This window comes from Crinia signifera, chromosome 5 (assembly GCF_055691185.1).
Source record: "Crinia signifera chromosome 5, ASM5569118v1, whole genome shotgun sequence".
Taxonomy (NCBI): Eukaryota; Metazoa; Chordata; class Amphibia; order Anura; family Myobatrachidae; genus Crinia; species Crinia signifera.
Genome location: NC_139221.1, coordinates 316418343 through 316440355, shown reverse-complemented (window position 1 = coordinate 316440355; position 22013 = coordinate 316418343). Strand labels below are relative to the sequence as shown.

Here is a 22013-nt window from a genome sequence, read left to right as displayed (position 1 = left end):
GAAAAACTCATGAAAGATAAAATCTTCTGTTTATTAAAATTGCAAGAGGGTGTGCACCGGCCACAAAAGTGTGTACATATGGCGACGGGTGTAGTTGTAGACAGGACCCTGCAATGTTTTATGCACATGAAATGATCTCTGTATGGAAGGTTTGGTGGCCCGGACCGTACTGTAGGTTCTGTTTGTAGTTTGTGCTTTTGGTCTGCCTGCTGATTTGTGGGTTTCGCTTCCTTTCAGGTCCTCGGGAACACGCAGCTCTTCGTCTGCTGTAGAGGGGAATCTCTGGACCACTTGAAGAGTCTCTCATCTGCCGGTAAATATTTGTACAGCTGTCCTCTCTTAACAAGTTAGCAAATCCTCCCGTATTCTGAGATGTTTCCAGCATGACGGCAAATAACCACAGGGAGCTGCAAGAAAGGACTTGTGCTCCTCGCCTGTGAATGTTAGCCGGCTGCATAACTCCTCCGGACCCATCCTCTGTTTGGTCTTGAATTCAGGTGACAAACAGTGAGAATGTAATCCTTATAATAGGCACAAGCCTCATAATACAGAGTACGTGTTATAAAGAATCTAGGCACACTCCAGTGTAGTAGTGTTCATTCTAATACACTGCACCTTTCCTCTTCCCTGCCATGGTGCTTCTAACAAAATCTGGTCTGCATATCTGTGCTGAAATACAGATCACTCTGTGCTAGAACCACCGCAGCAGAGAGGGACAGCGCAGGCAGGGAAAGGGAACTACACATGTTTTGAAAGATGCAGGGTGCTACGATGAACACTACTGTGGCATACCTCCCAACATGACCCATTCCAGCAGGGATAAAATGCTCTGTTCCTGGACTTCCTTGCCAGTGGCATTTGTAGATGTGGGTGTGCAGAACAATCCTAAATTCAAATAGGGGAGCCACACCAACTGCCACCCCATACTAACTGGCAGTTGGTGAGCCTCCCTTCTTTGAATTTTGGACTGTGCAGGAACAGAGCATTGTGTCCCTTCATGGTATGCTGTAGTCTGTTACTGTGCCACACTACATGCCTTTGTGATGCCCACTGAACTGATAGCCTTCAATTTGGTTCAGCCCATGAGAGGGCTGAACAGCATTTAGGTGACCGGTGCCTACTTATTAACCTGGGGCCTTTTTCAGGGAAATATGTATGTGTTATTTTTATAGCACATGTAACATGACAGTTGGAAGCTGATTGGTTGTTATGGACAACGCTCTACAAGATTTGATCTATCTTCCCTGTGGGGTGGGATTCAGATTTTCTCCCCCACTAAATGGCGCCCAATGGAAAAATCCAGATGTTGCTCCATTTGAGTGCGCTGAGTTGTGGGGAGACATTTCAGCTTGCACCCCTTGTGCTGGCGAGGTAAAATGTGCGATGGGCGTCCAGACTTTTTTAGGTCTCGCCTAAAAACAAAACCTGGTGTGTCTGCGCATGATCAGTGTGATAAATAATAATAATTGAATACCCCCACCCAATCTCCCATCTAAAGCAACAATATGATAAAAAATAGACCAGCGTTATACACACCCCCAGCCAGGGCTACAGCACACGCCCACCATTATACACCACAGCCAACAGGTGAGCGGCGGGTCTGCTCGCACCCCCCGCAAGCAGCAGGTCTGCCCGCGCCCCCCCCAGCAGCAGGTCTGCCCGCGCCCCCCCCCCCCCCAGCAGTGGGTCTGTCCCCACCCCTCCCTCACGCCCCCCCAAGCAGCAGGTCTGCCCTCAACTTGACATTACAGTAAGTAAATAGAGTACAGGTAAAATGCATCAATCAGCACGGAAGTAACATCTATAATTTGCATAATATAAAAGTCTACAGAGCAGCTGATTGGTTGCCATGGGCCACGTCTCCTCTGGCTCACTTCTTCGCCCTTATCGCTGATTCATACATCTGCCCCATTATGTTTTATAGAAATACATTTTAAAAGCAAACCCTTCTTTTATGAATGTTATAGAACTATCCATTTATTGTGTTTTCATTGACTGTGTATGTTATAGCGCCCTCTGTTGTCAGAGACATTCCTTCAACAATTACATACCAGTAGTATGTATAATTATTCTATATCTATAGCGGAACAAGTCCAGTAGGTGATATATGGTCCTACGTGTACCAGCTTACTTGGCCAGCAAGTAGAATAGCCAATCCCAGGATCGGTGGCATCCTGGGATTTGGCTACAAAATTGGCAGTATTTGAATCCCGGGATTGGACTGCTGATGTGCAGTCTATTGCTGGTCCCGTCCCCGCTTTTCAGCTCTGGGAAGCGTAACGCAGTTAGAGGTCATGCTGCGTAGCCCTCCGGACGTGCCCCCACCCTGCCGCTCTCTAATCCCGGACCCCCTCAGTTGTGCAGACGCTCTTCCTCTCCCGCTCGCCCTGTTCCTGACCGCACTGCCCGCATAAGTTAATGTGTGTGAGAGGTGCCATTTTTTTTTTTCATTCGGGATGCCAAACCTGGAATCCTGGGATTGAGCATATACTGTAAATGCCCCGGGATTGGCATCCCTACTGGCAAGGCTTGCTGGGACTTTTAGTTCCAAAATAGCTGAATAAAAGTTTGCCGTAGCCATCTATACATATTCTATGGTGTAAGGCGACATGCCCTTCTGTTCAATATTGGAAGTAATAGCTTTTAGGTTACACGTGTAATATATTTTTACAGTCTAATTTTATTGCAAAAAATACCAAAATTGGTATTTTTTCTGTAACGGTCAGTCCCCCGGGCGCTAAGTGTGAGCCTGCGGGGAAGTGTGTCCCTCACATAGGGGGTTATTCTAGTCCATTCTTTCTGACAAAATCCTTCTTAGATGGACAAAACCATGTGCACTGCGGGTGGGGCAGATGTAACTTGTGCAGAGAGAATTAGATTTGGGTGGGGTTTTTCTTCAAAGTGAGATCTATATTGAAGTGTAAAATCATGCAGTCAGTATTTTCCCTGCACAGAAACAAAATAACTCACCCAAATCTAATTCTCTCTGCACATGTAACATCTGCCCCCCTGCAGTGCACATGGTTTTGTCCATCTAAGAAGGATTTTGTCAGAAAGCATGAACTAGAAGAACCCCCATAACCTGTTGTGAACTCCCGCTCAGTACTTCCATATGGTAGACTTAGCATTTATTAAACGGGATCTGTAATGAAATCAAATCAAAACAAAAGGATTTATTTCAGCACAATAATATATATAAAAAATGGTCCTAATTTAATATCACAAATGAGAACCCTATCAATCAGGCTGTGCTGTAATCTCATACACGCAGCGCACAGTTTATATTGTATACAATCTAACGTTATAATAACTGGATCCAGACGCAGTCATTACTACTAAGGAAACCGGTTCCTAGGTTCTGGTCTTAAAGAAATAAATCCTACGCGCTATTAATCCAGACGTTTGTTCACTGTCCGTAGCTGTACGTCTATGTCCCATATCTCTATCTATAGTTCTCTATAATCACACGCACAGATGTGGGGAGAACATACAAACTTCAGTCTGATTAGGGGGGGGGGGGGGTATGCAATGCTCCGCCGCTATTTCCGTCAGGGGAAATATCGGCGGGTGCCAATTCAACTTGTCTTTACCGTCGGCATTGAAGAGGCATCACGACAGAACGAGCCCGACTTTAAAAGCTGTCAGGACGGTTCAGCCGATAACGGTCATGGATTGTCCCGATCCCGGCCGTATCTTGACAGTCCAAGGCCGTTTACGTGGACAAGCCCCCTTTCGGCAGACGGGACATTGAATCCCGCTTGCCGATTTGCTGTCAGGCAAACTGCAAACGGGCCAATATCACTGCTGTCGGGACAGACCGACATTCATGATTCAGGATTGCATACCGTCCCTAGGTCTTGGTAAATTATTGAACTCAGGACCTCAGTGCTGTGAGGCAGCAAACTAACCGTTGCATCATCTTACAGCAATGTATTGAATGTTTTCATCAGCCATTGGCCGGTTTTAATTATCCGCGATCATTTTTCATGTCTAATTACTGCTGACAAGCCTGTCCATTTAGCATAGCACTTATCAGGGATTTTGCCTGCTTACCCCATTGTATAAAAATCTGTTGGTGATTCTATATCCGCATGCAGCGTTTGTGAAATGCCTAACCCCCCCCCCCTCTCCAGCATGTTCTGTGAAGTTAGTGTTAATTTCTTGTCTGTGATTGGTAGAAATATGCTGAGGATTTTGTGAAGATCGGTCCGGTGGTCTTCCCAAAGTTGTGCACTGACGCGTTTCGTTGTGGGGTGCACCCCTCTGTGTTTATAGCACCTGCTGAGCAACTCATTGCCGCCAGCTTGGGAATAGATGTGAGACAGATCTGTTTGTCCCACCTTTTTTTCCCACCTTCAACAGCCCTCTGGCAGTTGCAGTATCTCCACCCACCTATGGGTCAAATTTATTAAGCCTGTTGAAGCGATAAAGCTTCTAGGTGATAACGCAGCAGACAATCAGCCCCTATATGTAAAGTTACAGGCTGGGTTTGAAAAATGACAGGAGCTGATTGGCTGCTTCATTATCATCTTCCACTTTATCAGTTCACCAGGCTTAATACATCTGCCCAATAGTGTCCTGTGAGCGTAGCCAAGCGTCTGTGTATGCGGCGCCTCTTTCACAGTCACGCACGAGAGACGGGCCATCTATGTGTGCGCTCTAACTGGCACATAACCGTTCCGTCTCACTACATATTCAATTGAGTGTGAATTCACAACTGCGACTCTGCCTGCATAGCTTAGATGTACACACAGTAGCAAACAATCGCTTCCCTGTGTCCTACATCAGCAGGTTTTACACCCCTGATCCCCGTGGCCTGTACAGCAATTCCCACGTTGTACAGCACTCTGTATAAGTTGGTGCTCTATAAAATATTGGTTTATAATATTGGTTTATAATGCGTAGGTTGGGAACCGACCTTGTAATGGGGCCTGTTACTCCAGGGTACATATTTCAGAGTGGTTTTTTTTTCTTATTAAAAAAAAAAGATTTGGAGCGCAGGAATTAGTGCGCCAGATCGGCCCTTTTTACTTATCTTTTGGGGATGTGGTAAAAGTGCTTGTGGAAATATCACACCAGAAGTGTTGCCAGACCAGTGCCCTATACTTAGCAGCAGGTGTGATCAGTGCTTGTGCACAGGAAGTGTGCACATTTTACACTGCAGTTTACATTTCAGTTTAAACACAACTTCCCCCAAATCTCTCCCCACACACACATACACACACACACACACACACACACAAACAATGTCGACACAAATGTCGACATAGTCACCCTCAAAATGTACCACATGGCTCACTGCGCCTTGCACACTATTCTCCCTACATGCCCTAGGACATGAAATACCGCCTGTCGGCACATGTCTGCTCAAAAAAAAAAGTGAAAAACCCTTGTCGACCTTGCCAATGCTTTACAACCTTCCAACCCTGTCGACTTTAGCTATGTCGATATCTATTTCATATAAAAGTGATAAATGAGGCGTGGCCTCATATTGATCGCTCTTGGGGGCGTGGCCAGCATTTTCGGAGATGCCAGGATGCCCCATGGTCTCCCCTCACCGCATCGATTCATCGGCAGTGATCACTAAACCAGAACATTTCCTTCGTGTGGGACACTGCAGCCCGCAGGTGGGCATGACAAAGGGAAGACTGCTTCAGCGGAGTGCCGCCATGAGGGCAGGGCGCGGCGCCACACTAAAATAGTCTACTGGGAGATCTAGATTAGGTCATGTGTGCCTACCTTTAGGTAGTAATTATAAGTCATTGCAATTGTATATCAAAAGTTTACAGTAGCAGATTATTAATTTGTATTAGCAAACTATAATAACCATCAAAAGAATTCTACAGCGCATCCTTCTACGTAGATTGACAGCTTAGAGCAGTGGTTCCCAACCCTGGTCCTCAAGTACCCCCAACAGTGCATGTTTTCCAGGTCGCCACACAGAATCACAAGTGACATAATTAGCTCCACCTGTGGATCTTTTAAAATGTGTCTGAATAATGAGTGCAGCTGCCGGGTGACCTGGAAAACATGCACTGCTGGGGGTACTTGAGGACCAGGGTTGGGAACCACTGGCTTAGAGTGTTGTCAATCTATGTGGGTGGGAGTGCTTTTGGTTTCAGCATGGAAGTAGGTGTGGTATACTTTGTCAACATTCGTATTGTGGACATATTTGTCATGTTAGCATTGACCATGTCGACAATCCTAATGTTGACGTGATTTAGTTTGTCAATAATAAAAAACATCCCTGCTGTCTAGCGGTGACTTATGATGCGGCAGGTCTGCAGGTGCCACTGGTATCTACTGGGTACGGCGGTGACCGCAACACTGCTTCCTGCGGATCCTCTCCAGCCACCTAGTAGACCTTTAACTGACACCTCTTCTGTGATAATGATGTGTCACTCTAGCAGTCGGAGGTGGGAAATTGGCCGCCCTACAGCTGTTGATGAACTACACATCCCAGCATGCCTTGCCTTATTTTTGCTATTTGGCCATGCTGAAACTGATGCAAAGCATTCTGGGATGTGTAGTTCATCAACAGCTAAACCGCTTATTTCCCACCCCAATTAGTCCGCTCCTACGTGAAAATTTGTATTTTTCCCTTTTTACTAAATGCCTTTTAAATATTAAAAATGAACTTAAACCATATTTAAATAGCCGACATTGCGCCTGTATTGTATGAGCTCTGCGGTCAGTTGGTGATGCCGCAAGTGGCATTTCAGACGTTCTTCATTCAATTCCGCAGCTTGTAGATTAGGTGTTGCGCTGCCACCTAGTGGCAAATGATTATTACTACGGGTTTTAAAATGAATTTCAAATCGCTTTGGTGAGTAATTTTATACCACATGATGTGGTAGGCTCAATAAAATGTCTAATACATTATATCTTTGTAAGTCTCTAAGGATCATTTACTGCCAATGGGTTTAGGTCAACATTTGCACTGAAACTCAGCAATTCATTGTTGTATCTGTCTAGTGCAAGTTAGGCTGTAAAACAAAATGAGTAATTGTAGCGATTTGCTGCGTTTTCGGACCGGTCACAGTTTCATCTACTGTATATGTATTATGCAAATAATGGGTCTTTCTACGCAGCGAGTGCGCATTTCTGCTAGTGCTGCAGCAGGCATCTAAATGGCATCCCCATTTTTCCCGTGTGCAAAATGGGGAAACCGCATCTATTTTATAATCAGTTAGTTTTATTCAGTAAAATTCTGCTCGTTCACTATTTACTAGACATAACAATTAGTTATACCGTATAAACAGAGGTCGCTAAACATTCTTAAGAAACTTGATAATCATAACAACAGTTCTCTAGCTTAAAATTACTATGGGTGGTATTCAATCCGGGACGATATTTTCACCAGGCATAAAAATGCATTTTTTTATGGTGTTAGTTCCATATTATCTCCGTGCCAATAAAAAAAAAAAATCACGCACCGCGATTGTTGTTTGCTGCGGATCCACGTGTGTTGTCGAATTCGCAGGCTTTTTCAAACCAAGTATGGGTCTGCTTTCACCCAAACCAATTTGCCCCCACAGAAAAGTGAGAAGGTATTGGCAAAAACGTATTAAAAAACAGGTGAAAATGCTTGTGATTGAATATGTATTGGCAAATTATTGCTGTTTTTATGCACAAGTTATGAGTAATTAGACTACCAATATTCCACATGCTATTGTCACAATGATCACACCTATTTTGGTATATCTAATAAGGGAACTATTATTACTGTTATTATTAAGCTTCTTAAAAAGAGAAGGATTTGTAACCTCAATTTTATGGTATTAGTGTTTTTCACGTGTTTACAAGAACCGCAGTAAAAAACAACGCCTACTAGTGGTCAAAAGCGGAATCTCAGGATATATACTTTATAAATCCTAACAAATAGAAATATGAATACACTAGGTGGCCCATGCAAAAATTCTGCGCGTGAATGGACCTTAAGTCATTTTTACTTTTTGATTTTTATACAATACAATGTGCAATTCTAAACTTCTTAATTATGATGGGAGAAAAAGGGATCGTCACCAAAAATCACCTTGTAGAAATAATATATATGATCGGTTTATCTGTATAAAGTATGCATCAATCAGAATGTATTCATCCAGATGGTGAGCAAAATTCAAAGGTTTCACCTCTGAAGGATTGTACTGGAAGTCTCCACGGAGCTGAAAATAAAGAAAGAGAGTCACACATAGTGTAGTGTTAGGTGGAGGGGGGGGGGGGGGGGGCAGGATGGTGCTTCCTTTGTGCAAATACGGATATAGGTGCAGTAGAGGGGTATGTGTATAGAGATTGAGAGGTGCAGTAGAGGGGTATGTGTATAGAGATGGAGAGGTGCAGTAGAGGGGTATATGTATAAAGGTGGAGAGGTGCAGTAGAGGGGTATGTGTATATAGAGATGGAGTGGTACAGCAGAGGGGTATGTATATAGAGATGGAGGGGTGCAGTAGTGGAGTATATGTATAAAGGTGGAGAGGTGCAGTAGAGGGGTATTTGTATAGAGATGGAGAGGTGCAGTAGAGGGGTATGTGTATAGAGATGGAGGGGTACAGCAGAGGGCTATATATATAGAGATGGAGAGGTGCAGCAGAGGGGTATGTATATAGAGGTGGAGAGGTGCAGCAGAGGGGTATGTGTATAGAGATGGAGAGGTACAGTAGAGGGGGTATGTGTATAGAGACGGAGGGATACAGCAGAGGGATACAGCAGATGTGTAGAGATAGAGGGGTGCAGTAGAGGGGTATATGTATAGAGATGGAGAGGTACATCAGAGGGGTATATGTATAGAGATGAAGAGGTACAGCAGGGAAGGTATATGTATAGAGATGGAGAGGTAAAGCAGATGGGTATATGTATAGAGATGGAGAGGTACAGCAGGGGAGGTATGTGTATAGAGATGGTAGGGTGCAGTACAGGGGTATGTATATAGAGATGGAGGGGTGCAGTAGAGGGGTATGTGTATATAGATGGAGGCGTGCAGTAGAGGGGTATGTGTATAGAGATGGAGAGGTGCAGCAGAGGGGGTATGTATATAGAGATGGAGGGGTACAGCAGAGGGGTATGTGTATAGCGATGGAGGGGTGCAGTAGAGGGGAATGTGTATAGAGATGGAGAGGTGCAGTAGAGGGGGTATGTGTATAGAGATGGAGAGGTGCAGTAGAGGGGGTATGCGTATAGAGATGGAGAGGTACAGCAGGAAAAGGTATATGTATAGAGATAGAGAGGTACAGCAGAGGGGGTATGTGTATAAAGGTGGAGAGGTGCAGCAGAGGGGGTATGTGTATAAAGGTGGAGAGGTGCAGCAGAGGGGGTATGTGTATAAAGGTGGAGAGGTGCAGTAGAGGGGTATGTGTATAGAGATGGAGAGGTACAGCTGAGGGTTATGTATATAGAGATGAGAAGTACAGCAGAGGGGGTATGTGTATAAAGGTGGAGAGGTGCAGCAGAGGGGGTATGTGTATAAAGGTCGAGAGGTGCAGTAGAGGGGTATGTGTATAGAGATGGAGAGGTACAGCTGAGGGTTATGTATATAGAGATGAGAAGTACAGCAGAGGGGGGTATGTGTATAAAGGTGGAGAGGTGCAGCAGAGGGGGTATGTGTATAAAGGTGGAGAGGTGCAGTAGAGGGGTATGTGTATAGAGATGGAGAGGTGCAGTAGAGGGGTATGTGTATAGAGATGGAGAGGTACAGCAGAGGGGTATATGTGTATAGAGATGGATAGGTGCAGTAGAGGTGTATGTATGGAGAGGTGCAGTAGAGGGGTATATGTATAGAGATGGAGAGGTACAGCAGAGGGGTATATGTATAGAGATGGAGAGGTACAGCAGAAGGGGGTATGTGTATAAAGGTGGAGAGGTACATCAGAGGGGGTATGTGTATAAAGGTGGAGAGGTACAGCAGAGGGGGTATGTGTATAAAAGTGGAGAGGTGCAGTAGAGGGGTATGTGTATAGAGATGTAGAGGTACAGCTGAGGGGTATATGTATAGAGATGGAGAGGTACAGCAGAAGGGGGTATGTGTATAAAGGTGGAGAGGTACAGCAGAGGGGGTATGTGTATAAAGGTGGAGAAGTACAGCAGAGGGGGTATGTGTATAAAAGTGGAGAGGTGCAGTAGAGGGGTATGTGTATAGAGATGTAGAGGTACAGCTGAGGGGTATATGTGTATAGAGATGGATAGGTGCAGTAGAGGGGTATGTATGGAGAGGTGCAGTAAAGGGGTATATGTATAGTGATGGAGAGGTACAGCAGAAGGGTATGTGTATAGAGATGGATAGGTGCAGTAGAGGGGTATGTATGGAGAGGTGCAGTAGAGGGGTATATGTATAGAGATGGAGAGGTACAGCAGAGGGGTATAAGTATAGAGATGGAGAGGTACAGCAGAAGGGGGTATGTGTATAAAGGTGCAGAGGTACAGCAGAAGGGGGTATGTGTATAAAGGTGGAGAGGTACAGCTGAGGGGTATGTGTATAGAGATGGAGGAGTGCAGTAGAGGGGGTATGTATAGAGATGGAGAGGAACAGCAGAGGGGTATATGTATAGAGATGGAGAGGTACAGCAGAGGTGCTATGTGTATAATGGTGCAGAGGTACAGTAGAGGGGTATTACGTAATTTGGGCATTCACGGCACCAACTTTCTTAAAACTTTACATAAGTTTTATCATTTCCAGGTCGTCTTCAGACATTTTTGGATTTGTTGGAGCCATTGCACAAAGTTTTCTAATTCATCCCAGAGTTTCTTGATGTGATTTAGCTCAGGTGACTGGGGGAGGCCATGGCATAAACTGATACACATGATATACGTCAGACGTGTGCTCGGAGGGGCGTTATCTTTACAATATTTTGAGCTGCCCCTGTTACAGCGTGACGCTCTCCGATACTGTGGTATCTGTTCTTATCCATAGTTAATGTTGTTTGAACGAAGGACCTTGCGAGTCCACCAAACACCGCCCCCCCCCCCCCCCCCCCATGCCGAGTTCCACCGCCTGTGTGCAAATGGATGTTTAGCATAAACAACCATTCACAGCCTGCGTGCCGGGTAGAAATCATTTCTATAATCAAATGATTTCTACATTGCTTCCACACCTAACTTACCTCTGTGGTGCCCTGTGCGGGAATCCGCTGGTGTCCCGCCATGTGACATGTCCCATGATGGCGTACTATGGGGAAAGCATGGACGGTAATTACACTACTTCGCTGCTAGGTGCTCCGCTAATTAGAACCGCAGTGCAGTGCTGCGGATGATTCCACTTTACCGGTGTACAGCGAGCCGAGCTTAGCTCCATAAGGGTGGGTTTCCTCGTGACCGATAGTCTCGTCCTGCTTAACCCCTTCCCGACATATGACGTACATTTACGTCATATGTCGGTTGGGGGTGAATCAAGCCAGCTCACGGAGTGAGCTGGCTTGATAGAGAGCAGGTAATGGCTGTATATTACAGCCATGTCCCTGCTCTCACGGCCACGAGCGGCGAGTTCGCCGATCGCGGCCGTTTAACCCTTTAAGCACCGCGGGCAAAGCGCCCGCAGTGCTTAAATAGCTGATCGGAGGGGGGGGCGCCCCCCTCCGGCGCCGATCGGGGCCCCCCGCAGCGCGATCGGAGGGTGCCGATCGGTTGCCATGGTAGCCAGGGGTCTAATGTAGACCCCTGTGCTGTCCGTGTATTCATACCTATTACATCCTGCCTCAGGCAGGATGTAATAGGAAGTGCAAAAAATCACTACGTTCAGCCATAGAGCTCTATGGCTGAACCTAGTACAGGCGATCGCGCCCCCTAGTGGTCAAGTACACTAGGGGGCCTTGTAGTAAAAGTAAAAAAAAAAAAAAAATAAAGTTTAAAAATAAAAAAAAAATAATAAAATATTAAAAGTTCAAATCACCCCCCTTTCCCCATTTCCCAAATAAAAATAAATAAATAATAAAAAAAATAAACATATTTGGTATCGCCGCGTTCCTAAAAGTCCGATCTATTAAAATATAACATTAGTTATCCCGCACGGTTAAAGGCGTAAACGGAAAATAATCCCCAACGCCAAAACTACGCTTTTTGGTCGCATCGCCTACCCAAAAAAAAATAGCTAAAAGAGATCAGAAAGTCGCCCATATCCCATAATGGTATTAATTAAAAAGTACACTTCAGCCCGCAAAAAATGAGCCCTCACCCAGGTCCGTAGGTGGAAAAATAAAAAAGTTATAAGCCGCAGAACATGGCGACGCGACGCAAATTCGAAAAACCGTAACATTTTCTATTTTTTTTTTTTAGTGGTAAAATGTAACGAAAACTATATAAGTTTGGTATTACCGGAATCGTAACGACCCATAGAATAAAGATAACCCATCATTTTAAACGAACTATGAACTCCAAAAAAAACGTAACCAGCGCAAAATTGTGGAATTGCGTTTTTTTTTTTTTTTACCCCACATTGAATTATTTCCTGATTCCCCAGAATATTATACGGTATAGTAAATGGTACCATTAGAAAGTACAACTTGTCCCGCAAAAAAAAAGCCCTCATGTGTCTATATAGCCGGAAAATTAAAAAAGTTACGCTTATTTGAACACAAGGAGGAAAAAAAAAAAAAAAATTACCTTAAAAGGCAATGTCGGGAAGGGGTTAATGAGCAACTACCGTACTTAGCATTTTTACAAAATGGTGGCGGGCAGAGAGACTACTACTAGATTTACAACCGCATTTACGTTAAATACAGTTTTTAATACAAAAAATTTTGCGTACATTGCGAAAAACCCCAAGCGTCATGTGCATTTATCTGCTGCTTGATTACAAAAGGCTTCCGGGTACCTGCATCTTGTGAATAAGATGTACAGTAGCCCTAATGGCCTAGCGGTTAAGCCTGCAGAATGCCATGCACAGTGCGTGGTGTACTGATCCCCATGCCACCCCCCCCCCCCCCCCCCCCCCCCCCCCAGCATCACTGGCTTCAAACCCCCCAGAATCTCGGTGGGGAATTATATGTTTAGCTTGGCATGGATTCAGTTTTAAATCCCGGCGTTCAGAATCCCGACGCCGGAATCCCGACAGCCCGAAATGCCGACAAGGGGGGGACGTGGATCGCCCCCCCCCCCCTTGCGGGCTCGCTGCTCTCGCCACGCAGCGGGCCCGGTGCCTCGCTACGCTCGGCACACTAATTTATTCTCCCTCCAGGGGTGTCGTGGACACCCCAGGAGGGAGAAAGTGTCGGCATTTCGGCGGTCGGGATTCTGAACGCCGGGATCCCGACCGCCGGGATTGTAACTGCATCCCGCTTGGCATATATTTCCCCACCAAGTCCCTGGGGCTTAATGCACAACCACACAGCATACTGTATGTACAAAATGGTGGCAGTCCGAGGTTATCGGCCATGAGGGAGCCTACCCTTATGGACCTAAGCTTTGGATACACAAGTAAACCGGAAGCAAAGCATAAATATATACACATTTTAATGTAGAATAAATGAAACAGTAGAATTACAAAAAATCGATCGAGCTCTGAGCCCAAGACATGCTGTGGTCTTAACCACTAGGCCATTACAGCTACTGTACCTCTGGCATGTCCGCTCATTCACACCTGATGCAGCTAAGCTCACAGTGTGAACGGCTTTGCGAGCGTCTTTCCGATAAGGCAGTTCCAATGCAGCTTGGCGACACACTGTTATATAGAGTAGCATCTAGTAAGAGCAGAAATGAAAGCAGGAGTGATACGATCCACATGAATTTAAATGAACCTGCAGCCCTGCATCCATGTGGAAGGCAGACAGTACTGTGCCGTGCATGATCTGTATTCAGGATCCTGTAGCCCAGCGCTCATCTGTAAAGAATACATGACTGCATTTAACATACAGTACAGTAGTTCTTGGACTATATTACTGTATTTCATTGGAGAACTCAGGCATGCGCAATGGTGATTTTCAAAGCGACACCTACGACACACTAGCCACATTGCGCCATGCTTTGCCACACTGCAGTGCGACTCACGTTGCGATCCGAATGCGAACTATACAAATGTGATACGAACAATTACAGTTGATGTTCTTTGAGAGAGCAATAGAAACAAACATAAGCTTTGGCCAAAGGCTTTTGCAGGCTCGTGTATGAATGATAGCGCAGTGGTTGGCGTTGTCTCTCAGCACTAGGGTCATGCGTTCCTGACCAGGGCCCTGTGCGTGTATCGCATACATATATTCTCTCTGCGTTGGTGTGGCTTTCCTCCTACACTACATAAGCACAGCAGAGGGTTTATTGTGACACAAGTAATTCTGCCTTCTGCCAAAATGCTTCTGTGCGATTGTCTGCTAGGGACTGAAGATTAAGCTCCAATGGGGCAGCGACTGATGTAAATGTCAAATGTTCTCTCTGTACAGCTCTGTGTTATATGTATGGTTTTGCTATATAAAGAAGTTATACGATCGGTATTTGAATGTGAAAGTCCCTGCTTAGATACAGGTAGCCCTGCTAGCTTATAGTGTAATATACTGTATAGTCCCTGCTTACACTCAGATATCAGGACTAATTGCATGAATATGGAGATCTGATTGACAGCATTCTATCAACAGTCCAAAAGTTGACCTGAGTTTTTCATGTTTTTTTTTGGTACTTGTTTCCTAGCACGGCCACAATCGCGGGTGTAATTTCTAGTGGTCTGCGACGCGACCGACGCGATGCCCCCGATTTTCCCATTGAAATACATTGAAAAAAGTCAAAATCGCGTCGGTCGCGTCGTATGCGGCTAAAAAAGGTTTAAATGGTCCAGACGCGATGCCCCCGATTTCCCATAGGAAACAATGTTAAATGCCTCAATTTACCCGCGATGCCTCTGATTTCCCATAGGAAACAATGTTAAATGCCTCAATTTCACCAAATCATCATAGGGAACTATGGTAAATGGCCCAGAAACCCAAAACACCCCTGAACAGTGAAATGTCCCCCCAAAAGTAGTTTACGCCACCCCACGATCAACGCGAACCCGAAGCGTGGCGAGCGCAGCGGTACGCGTCCTCCGACCTTTTCATGCCCCCACTATCCACGTCGGCGTGGAGTTGAGAATAGAATAGTGTGGCGAGCCACCGAGCCCGAAGCGTGGCGAGCGGACGCGGATACCTTCACAGGTAAACGTGTCCCTTCGCGGGCTTCACAGGTATCCGCGTCCCCTCGCGGGGCTCGCTGCGCTCGCCACGCTTCGGGCTCGCTGCGCTCGCCACACTATTCTATTCTCAACTCCACCCCGACGTGGATAGTGGGGGTATGAAAAGGTCGGAGGACGCGTACCGCCGCCCCTCGGGGGCTCGCTGCGCTCGCCACGCTGTGGGGTGGCGTAAACTACTTTTGGGGGGACATTTCACTGTTCAGGGGTGTTTTTGGGGGTTTCTGGCCCATTTACCATTGTTCCCTATGATGATTTGGGTAAATTGAGCCTTTTAACATTGTTTCCTATGGGAAATCGGGGGCATCGCGGGTAAATTGAGGCATTTTACATTGTTCCCTATGGGAAATCGCGGGCATCGCGTCGGTACCATCGCACCCGATTTATTTAGTGCATGCGATGGCCGCGATGCCCCCGATTTTTCCTCACAATGCCCACGATCATGATCGTTGTGGCCGTGCTAGGAAACAAGTACCTTTTTTTTTGAGCCGACAGGTGGTATTACACACCCTACAAACCCCCAGCATGCCCTGAGCAATGTGTGTGAGGATGATGCTACTTATATAATACAGTACATGCACCCCTAGAGTATCAGGGATTTTTCAAGGTACCCATAGTTCTTTTTTTATTATGAAATGGAAAAAAAATATTTAATCAAGTAACCGGCCACCCGTAAGGTCCGTACACACTGTATGACATGAGGCACCGCCGAATCGAGTGACTCGGGAGTAAACACTGAACAATATCATTAATGATTTAATTCAGTGACGTCACGGCGACCCCTGCCCAACATACAGTCACTGACAATATCATCAGATTGGGCTTATTGTTAATGATCCGTGGGAGCGCACGTTGTTAATGATATAGTGTAGTGCAGGCATGTCCAAACTATGGCCCTCCAGATGTTGTGAAACTACAAGTCCCATCATGCCTAGCCACAATTTTACTATTAAGGAATGGTAAAAGGATTGCAAGGCATGCTGGGATGTGTAGTTTTGCAACAGCTGGTGTAGTGTGTACACACTGATTGATATGCACGATGATATCGTTAGCATCGTTCATAAAAATCGTGTAGTGTGTACCCAGCTTCAGGTTCAGGTATGTGGTCCTAGTTGTCCACATATATCGATTGGCAGCACATTGGTTTTACCCATCACTTTGAGCATAAATAATTTGTTTGGGTCCTGGAACATCAACCTGAGTCACCCTTGAAGGTGTCCCAGTCAAAAGGTGGACACGGTCAAAAGGTGAAAAAGGCTGGCTTTTAAAGAAAAAATTGGGGTTATTAAGTTGACATAGGTTGACATGTGCACCGTATAAGTGTTGACATTTTGCTGCATATCAACATTTCTGAAGTGTCGACTGATCTATATAATATTCAGTTTTATTTGATAAACAATCTTTTTCTCTCGTGGTAATTAAGTGTTACTATTTGCCATTATTTTGGGTCTGTGCAATCCTTAAGGTGTACACTAGAACGTTCGCAGGTTCCTCTCTGCTGCCAGGATTTTTGTTGTGTGACGTGCACTTTGTTTTATTCAATGTAGGGCTGGCCATCGGCCATCGGTGAATGATAATCATTGATAGTTTATGGTCGATGTAGACTATTTTTACCATTGATGGGGAGAAGGAGATGATAACACAGCAATAACAAATATTTTTTTTTTCATTCTTCCAATGGTGCAAGGACACAGAGCATAGGCCACCCGTGAAGCCACGCCCCATGTTCTGATTGGCTCATGGGACAGTCAGTCATGAAAGTAGATGCCCATTGATCATCAAAAACATTGATGGTCATCCGTTGAGTGTGGTGGCTACCTCTGTATGATAGTCTATGGGGGAAGATGTATCAAACTTTCTAAAGACTGGACAGGTAGAGAAGTTGGCGCTAGCAACCAATCGGCTTCTACGTTTCTAGAATAGTGTGCACTTTATAAATGATAGATTGAAGCTGATTGAGTCTTAAATGTACTTGCAAGTTCCAAGTCTTCCTATGGGGCGTTTCAAATTCGGGACGTTTCTCAGTTGGAAATACTTTTGTGTTTTTGTTTCTGTTAGTAAAGTTTTTCTTTTGTGTTTTCCAGGTTGGGAGCCAATACAAGAACTGCAACACTGGGAGTAGGTGAGTAAATGACAAGATGCTCCTGCTATTTGTGTGGATGATTTTATGCAGGACACATTCCTCTGTAAGAATGCATTGTGTTCTCTACCGGTGCTTTACATCAATGCGGTTTGTTTTATGCTAAAAGGATTTCTGGGTACTTGTTTCCTAGCAGGGCGCCCAGTACGCTTTTAGCGTACAGAGCTATTCACCGTAGTGAAATCGCATCGTATGCCGTGTTATAGTAGCATGTGATGCGATGTCCATATATAGTGCACTGGAGTGCTTATACAATGAAATATCGAATGCGATCTCAGCGCACCAATTGCGATGCGATATTTCATTGTTCAAGCAACCATGCCACGAGATGTGATGGTATGAGATGTGATGTGTGCATAGTATGAGATGTGATGGGTGCTTACAATTGTAAGCAACTGCACCTATGCCATTGTTTAGCATCAACCCCAGTATCAACGCCAACCCGAAGCGTGACGAGCGCAGCGGAACGCGTCCTCTGACCTTTTCATACCCCCACTATCCACGTCGGCGTGGAGTTGATTTTAGATAGTGTATCGAGCCCGAAGCATGGTGAGCGCACGCGGAATACATGTAAAGTAATCCGTGTCCCCTCGCGGGGATCGCCGCGCTCGCCATGCTTCGGGCACTATCTTAAATCAACTCGACGTGGATAGTGGGGCTGGGGGTATGAAAAGGTCGTAGGATGCGTACCGCCACCGCTCTCGCGCTCGCTGCGCTCGCCACGCTTGGGGTTGGCGTTGATAGAGGGGGTGGCGTTGACAATGGGGGTGTATTTAACATTGTAAGCACCCATTAGGGTGCTTGTACAATTAAAAATCGCATCGCATTGCATCGCATGCCGCTATATTGCATGCGATGTGATTGCATAAGATGCACTACGATCAAAATCGGGGGCACCCTGCTAGAGAAAAAGTACCTAAATAATCACCTCCGAGTGATTTCTGAGAGGATCTGACAGGGGGCGGGAATGACAGGGAGCGGAACGGGGCAATCGCATCGCATGCTACTACTATACGTGATGCGATGCAATTTCACTATGTTTGCGTATGTAATAAATGTGGGCGCCCTGCTAGGGAACAAGTACCGATTTCTGTACTTCCATGCAACATTGTTACAGGTAAGGTGATCTGCACAGTTAGTAGTGAAGATGCCGGGGGGAAAAAAGGGACCTCTAGCATTGGCTCTTCTAAGGTGGCAGCCATTTTTGCAAGGTCGAATTAGCAGTTGACATGTGTATAGCCAGACCCCATGAAATCTGCAGAGAGTAGATCCTGTGCCACTGGCTCACCCCCCCCCCCCCCCCCCCAACCCACGCTTGGTGCCCTAGCTAAGCCACTGCATGCATCATAACTAGGGTGGACAGTCCCGGGTTTGGTGGGACTCCAGAATTTGGCCCTTAAAATGCCGTGATTTGAATCCTGGGATATGGAAACTCCAATTTCGGGATTAGACTGCGCATGTGCAGTCTAATGTCAGGCTGCGGCTGAGTGGGCGCTTCCTGACTGCTCCCATCTCCGGGACCGTGACGTGGTCAGAGGTCACATTGCACATCCTGCCGGCCGCCGCACCCCCTCTCTGCCGCTTCCGGACACACAGCAGCACCGCTACACTTTGTCCCGCTATTTTTATTAGGGAGGCGAGCCCCGGGATTGGCCTCCCCATTATAACATTTAGGTATGTCAGTGGATCGGATCTAGGTGTAAAGCTGGGTACACACTTATAGCTTTATCTGCAGATATAGCTACAGACGGATCGGGCAGTGTGTTCTGCATACATGCTCCCCGATCCGTTGGGACTGACATCACAAATGGGCGGGTGCATTTGCATGTGCCCACACACTGAGCTGTTAACCACCGGCAGCTCCCGGCACAGCTGTATGGGCAGTCGGCAGATCGCCTGTTAACACTGCACAATGCCCCACTATATCTTTAGATATATTAGGCATCGGCTGTGTTGCAGAGCTGCAATATATCTTTAAAACAACGTCATTAACATAGATATATTGCTCATACACACTGGCCGATGGTGCATCGATATATCGGCCTTTCAGTCAAACGGCCGATATACAGGCCAGTGTGTACGCATCTTTAGTGATACATGGTGATACGAACCGATCCGATGAGTGGCCCCGTGCTTTTTCAGAGTGGAACCGGAGATAATACATGCTGCACGTAAGATCTCCAGGCAGACCCCCTCTCCTATTATTTATTTATTTCCAGTGTCTTATGTAGCGCAGCAGATTCCGTTACAGCGTCTTATATAGCGCAGCAGATTCTGTTACAGTGTCTTATATAGCGCAGCAGATTCCGTTACAGTGTCTTATATAGCGCAGCAGATTCCGTTACAGTGTCTTATATAGCGCAGCAGATTCCGTTACAGCGTCTTATATAGCGCCGCAGATTCCGTTAGTGTCTTATATAGCGCAGCAGATTCCGTTACAGTGTCTTATATAGCGCAGCAGATTCCGTTACAGTGTCTTATATAGCGCAGCAGATTCCGTTAGTGTCTTATATAGCGCAGCAGATTCCGTTACAGCGTCTTATATAGCGCAGCAGATTCCGTTACAGCGTCTTATATAGCGCAGCAGATTCCGTTACAGTGTCTTATATAGCGCAGCAGATTCCATTACAGTGTCTTATATAGCGCAGCAGAATCCGTTACAGTGTCTTATATAGCGCAGCAGATTCCGTTACAGCGTCTTATATAGCGCAGCAGATTCCGCTACAGTGTCTTATATAGCGCAGCAGATTCCGTTACAGTGTCTTATATGGCGCAGCAGATTCCGTTACAGTGTCTTATATAGCGCAGCAGATTCTGTTACAGTGTCTTATATAGCGCAGCAGATTCCGTTACAGTGTCTTATATAGCGCAGCAGATTCCGTTACAGTGTCTTATATAGCGCAGCAGAATCCGTTGCGCTTTACAATTGTAAACAGAGATAAAACAAACTGGGTAACAACAGACAGACTTGGAGGTAGGAGAGCCCTGCTGGAAGGATACAAGGACAGGCACCAGTAATAGCATAGCTCAGGGGTTCCCAATCTTTTTTGATTCACGGCACCCTAGAGAATCAGAAGTTTTTTCACGGCACCCCTAGGTCCCAATTTTTTTTATTAGATTGGGTTTATATGCGATTCTTAGTGGCAGTTATGTGGTAAAGGGCAGTATTTGCTTCTGTTTGTACACACTCTATGATTGGCAGCCACCAGCACTGGTTTTGCTCATAAATAATTAACCATTAATAATTTGAGTTGGTCCTAGACCACCAAGCCGCGACACCCCTGCATGTGTCCCGAGGCACCCCAGGGAGCCACGGCACACAGTTTGGGAATCACTGGCATAGCTTGTAGGTCCAGAAGGGAAGCTATATAATACATAAGTGCCTCAGAGGGTTATGTGTGCGGTGTATAAATATGATAGGCTTGCCTGAAGAGGTGAGTTTTCAGGGAACACTTGAAAGTTTGGAGGCTAGTGGAGAGTCTTATTGTGCGTGGAAGGGCATTCCATAGGGTGGGAGCAGCCCGATGAAAGTCCTGTAATAGTGAATGGGAGCTAGTGATCCGTGCAGAAGAGAGATGCAGATCTTGTGCAGAGCGGATTGGCCGAGATGGGAGATATTTTGTGATAAGTAGAGAGATATAAGCTGGTGCAGTATGGTTAATAACTTTATATGCTAGAAGGGTTTAATATTGAATACAGTAAAACACAGGTAACCAATGGAGGGACTGGCAGAGGGGATCAGTAGACGATGAGCATCTTGCAAGAAAGATCAGCCTAGCAGCAGCATTTTGAATGGCTTGCAGTGGCGAGAGTCTGTTCTTGGGAAGACCAGTTAGGAGACTATTACAGTAATCAATGCGGGATATAATGAGTGCATGGAGAAGTAGTGTCTTGGGTGATATATACGGTTGTATTTTGGATATGTTTTTTAGATGCGTGTAACATGATTTGGTGACAGATTGAATGTGGGGAACAAAGGACAGTTCAGAGTCGAGGATGACCCCTATGCAACGAGCTTGTGGGGTAGGGTAGATTGTCGAGTTGTCCACAGTGATGGAGATATCAGGATGGTAACTGCTGGGGCAGAAGTCGCATAGTGTTGGGGAGACTTTACACCTAACGTACCTTTTGTAACTCAATTTGAAGTACATGCACTGGGTGCCTTAATAGTGACTTTTTTATATTTCTCAGAATAAAATATTTAATACACTTACATATTGCAAGCATTTATATCCGCAAACCATTACCTTAATAAAACAGCACCGTTCCCAATAGAGAATTAGAGGAACAGCATGCAATTGGTTGCTTTTGAAATGATATGCTGAACTCTTACCAACATGGATCCTTACGTAAAAAATTGCTGTGCGTAGAGGCACTTAAATGAGCAGTCTTTAGTAGCCTCTTACTTTTGTTGCTTTCTTCAAAATGACCACTAGATGTCAGAATTTCCTTGCAGCGCAGAGCTGTGTAAGCTGCCAGTGGGAGCATTTGGTTGTTTTGTGTGATTTATACACTGTATAGTGCTTGTATGTCCCACAATGCTTTGCAGGGAATGTTTCCTCCATTCCCATCAGCCTCAGTGGAGCTTACAATCTATGTTCCCAAGTCTCAGCATAGTATGCATTGCTTTACAGAAAACATTGTATTCAGTGCAGACCCCATTATAGTATACACCCTGCATTCTCTATCACACCGTTCTATTGAAGATGAGACCTTGCGTGTAGATGGTACAACTTA

The 22013-nt window shown here is 45.6% G+C and overlaps 1 protein-coding gene across 8 annotated transcripts in view; it reads left to right on the top strand.

Annotated features, from left to right (window-relative positions):
* CYRIB (CYFIP related Rac1 interactor B) overlaps nucleotides 1-22013 on the top strand; it is a 134959-nt gene that overhangs the window by 77206 nt on the left and 35740 nt on the right. For 5 of the 8 annotated variants that reach the window (XM_083144847.1, XM_083144842.1, XM_083144841.1 and 2 more), the window contains exons 2-3: nucleotides 238-313; nucleotides 17221-17258. Coding sequence is in view for 1 of the 8 variants with exons in the window: in XM_083144840.1 (XP_083000966.1) it covers nucleotides 17221-17258 (38 nt within the window). In the remaining 7 variants the exon portion in view is untranslated. The remainder of the gene's footprint in view (nucleotides 1-237; nucleotides 314-17220; nucleotides 17259-22013) is intronic. The other 3 variants (XM_083144840.1, XM_083144846.1, XM_083144848.1) reach the window with 1 other exon arrangement.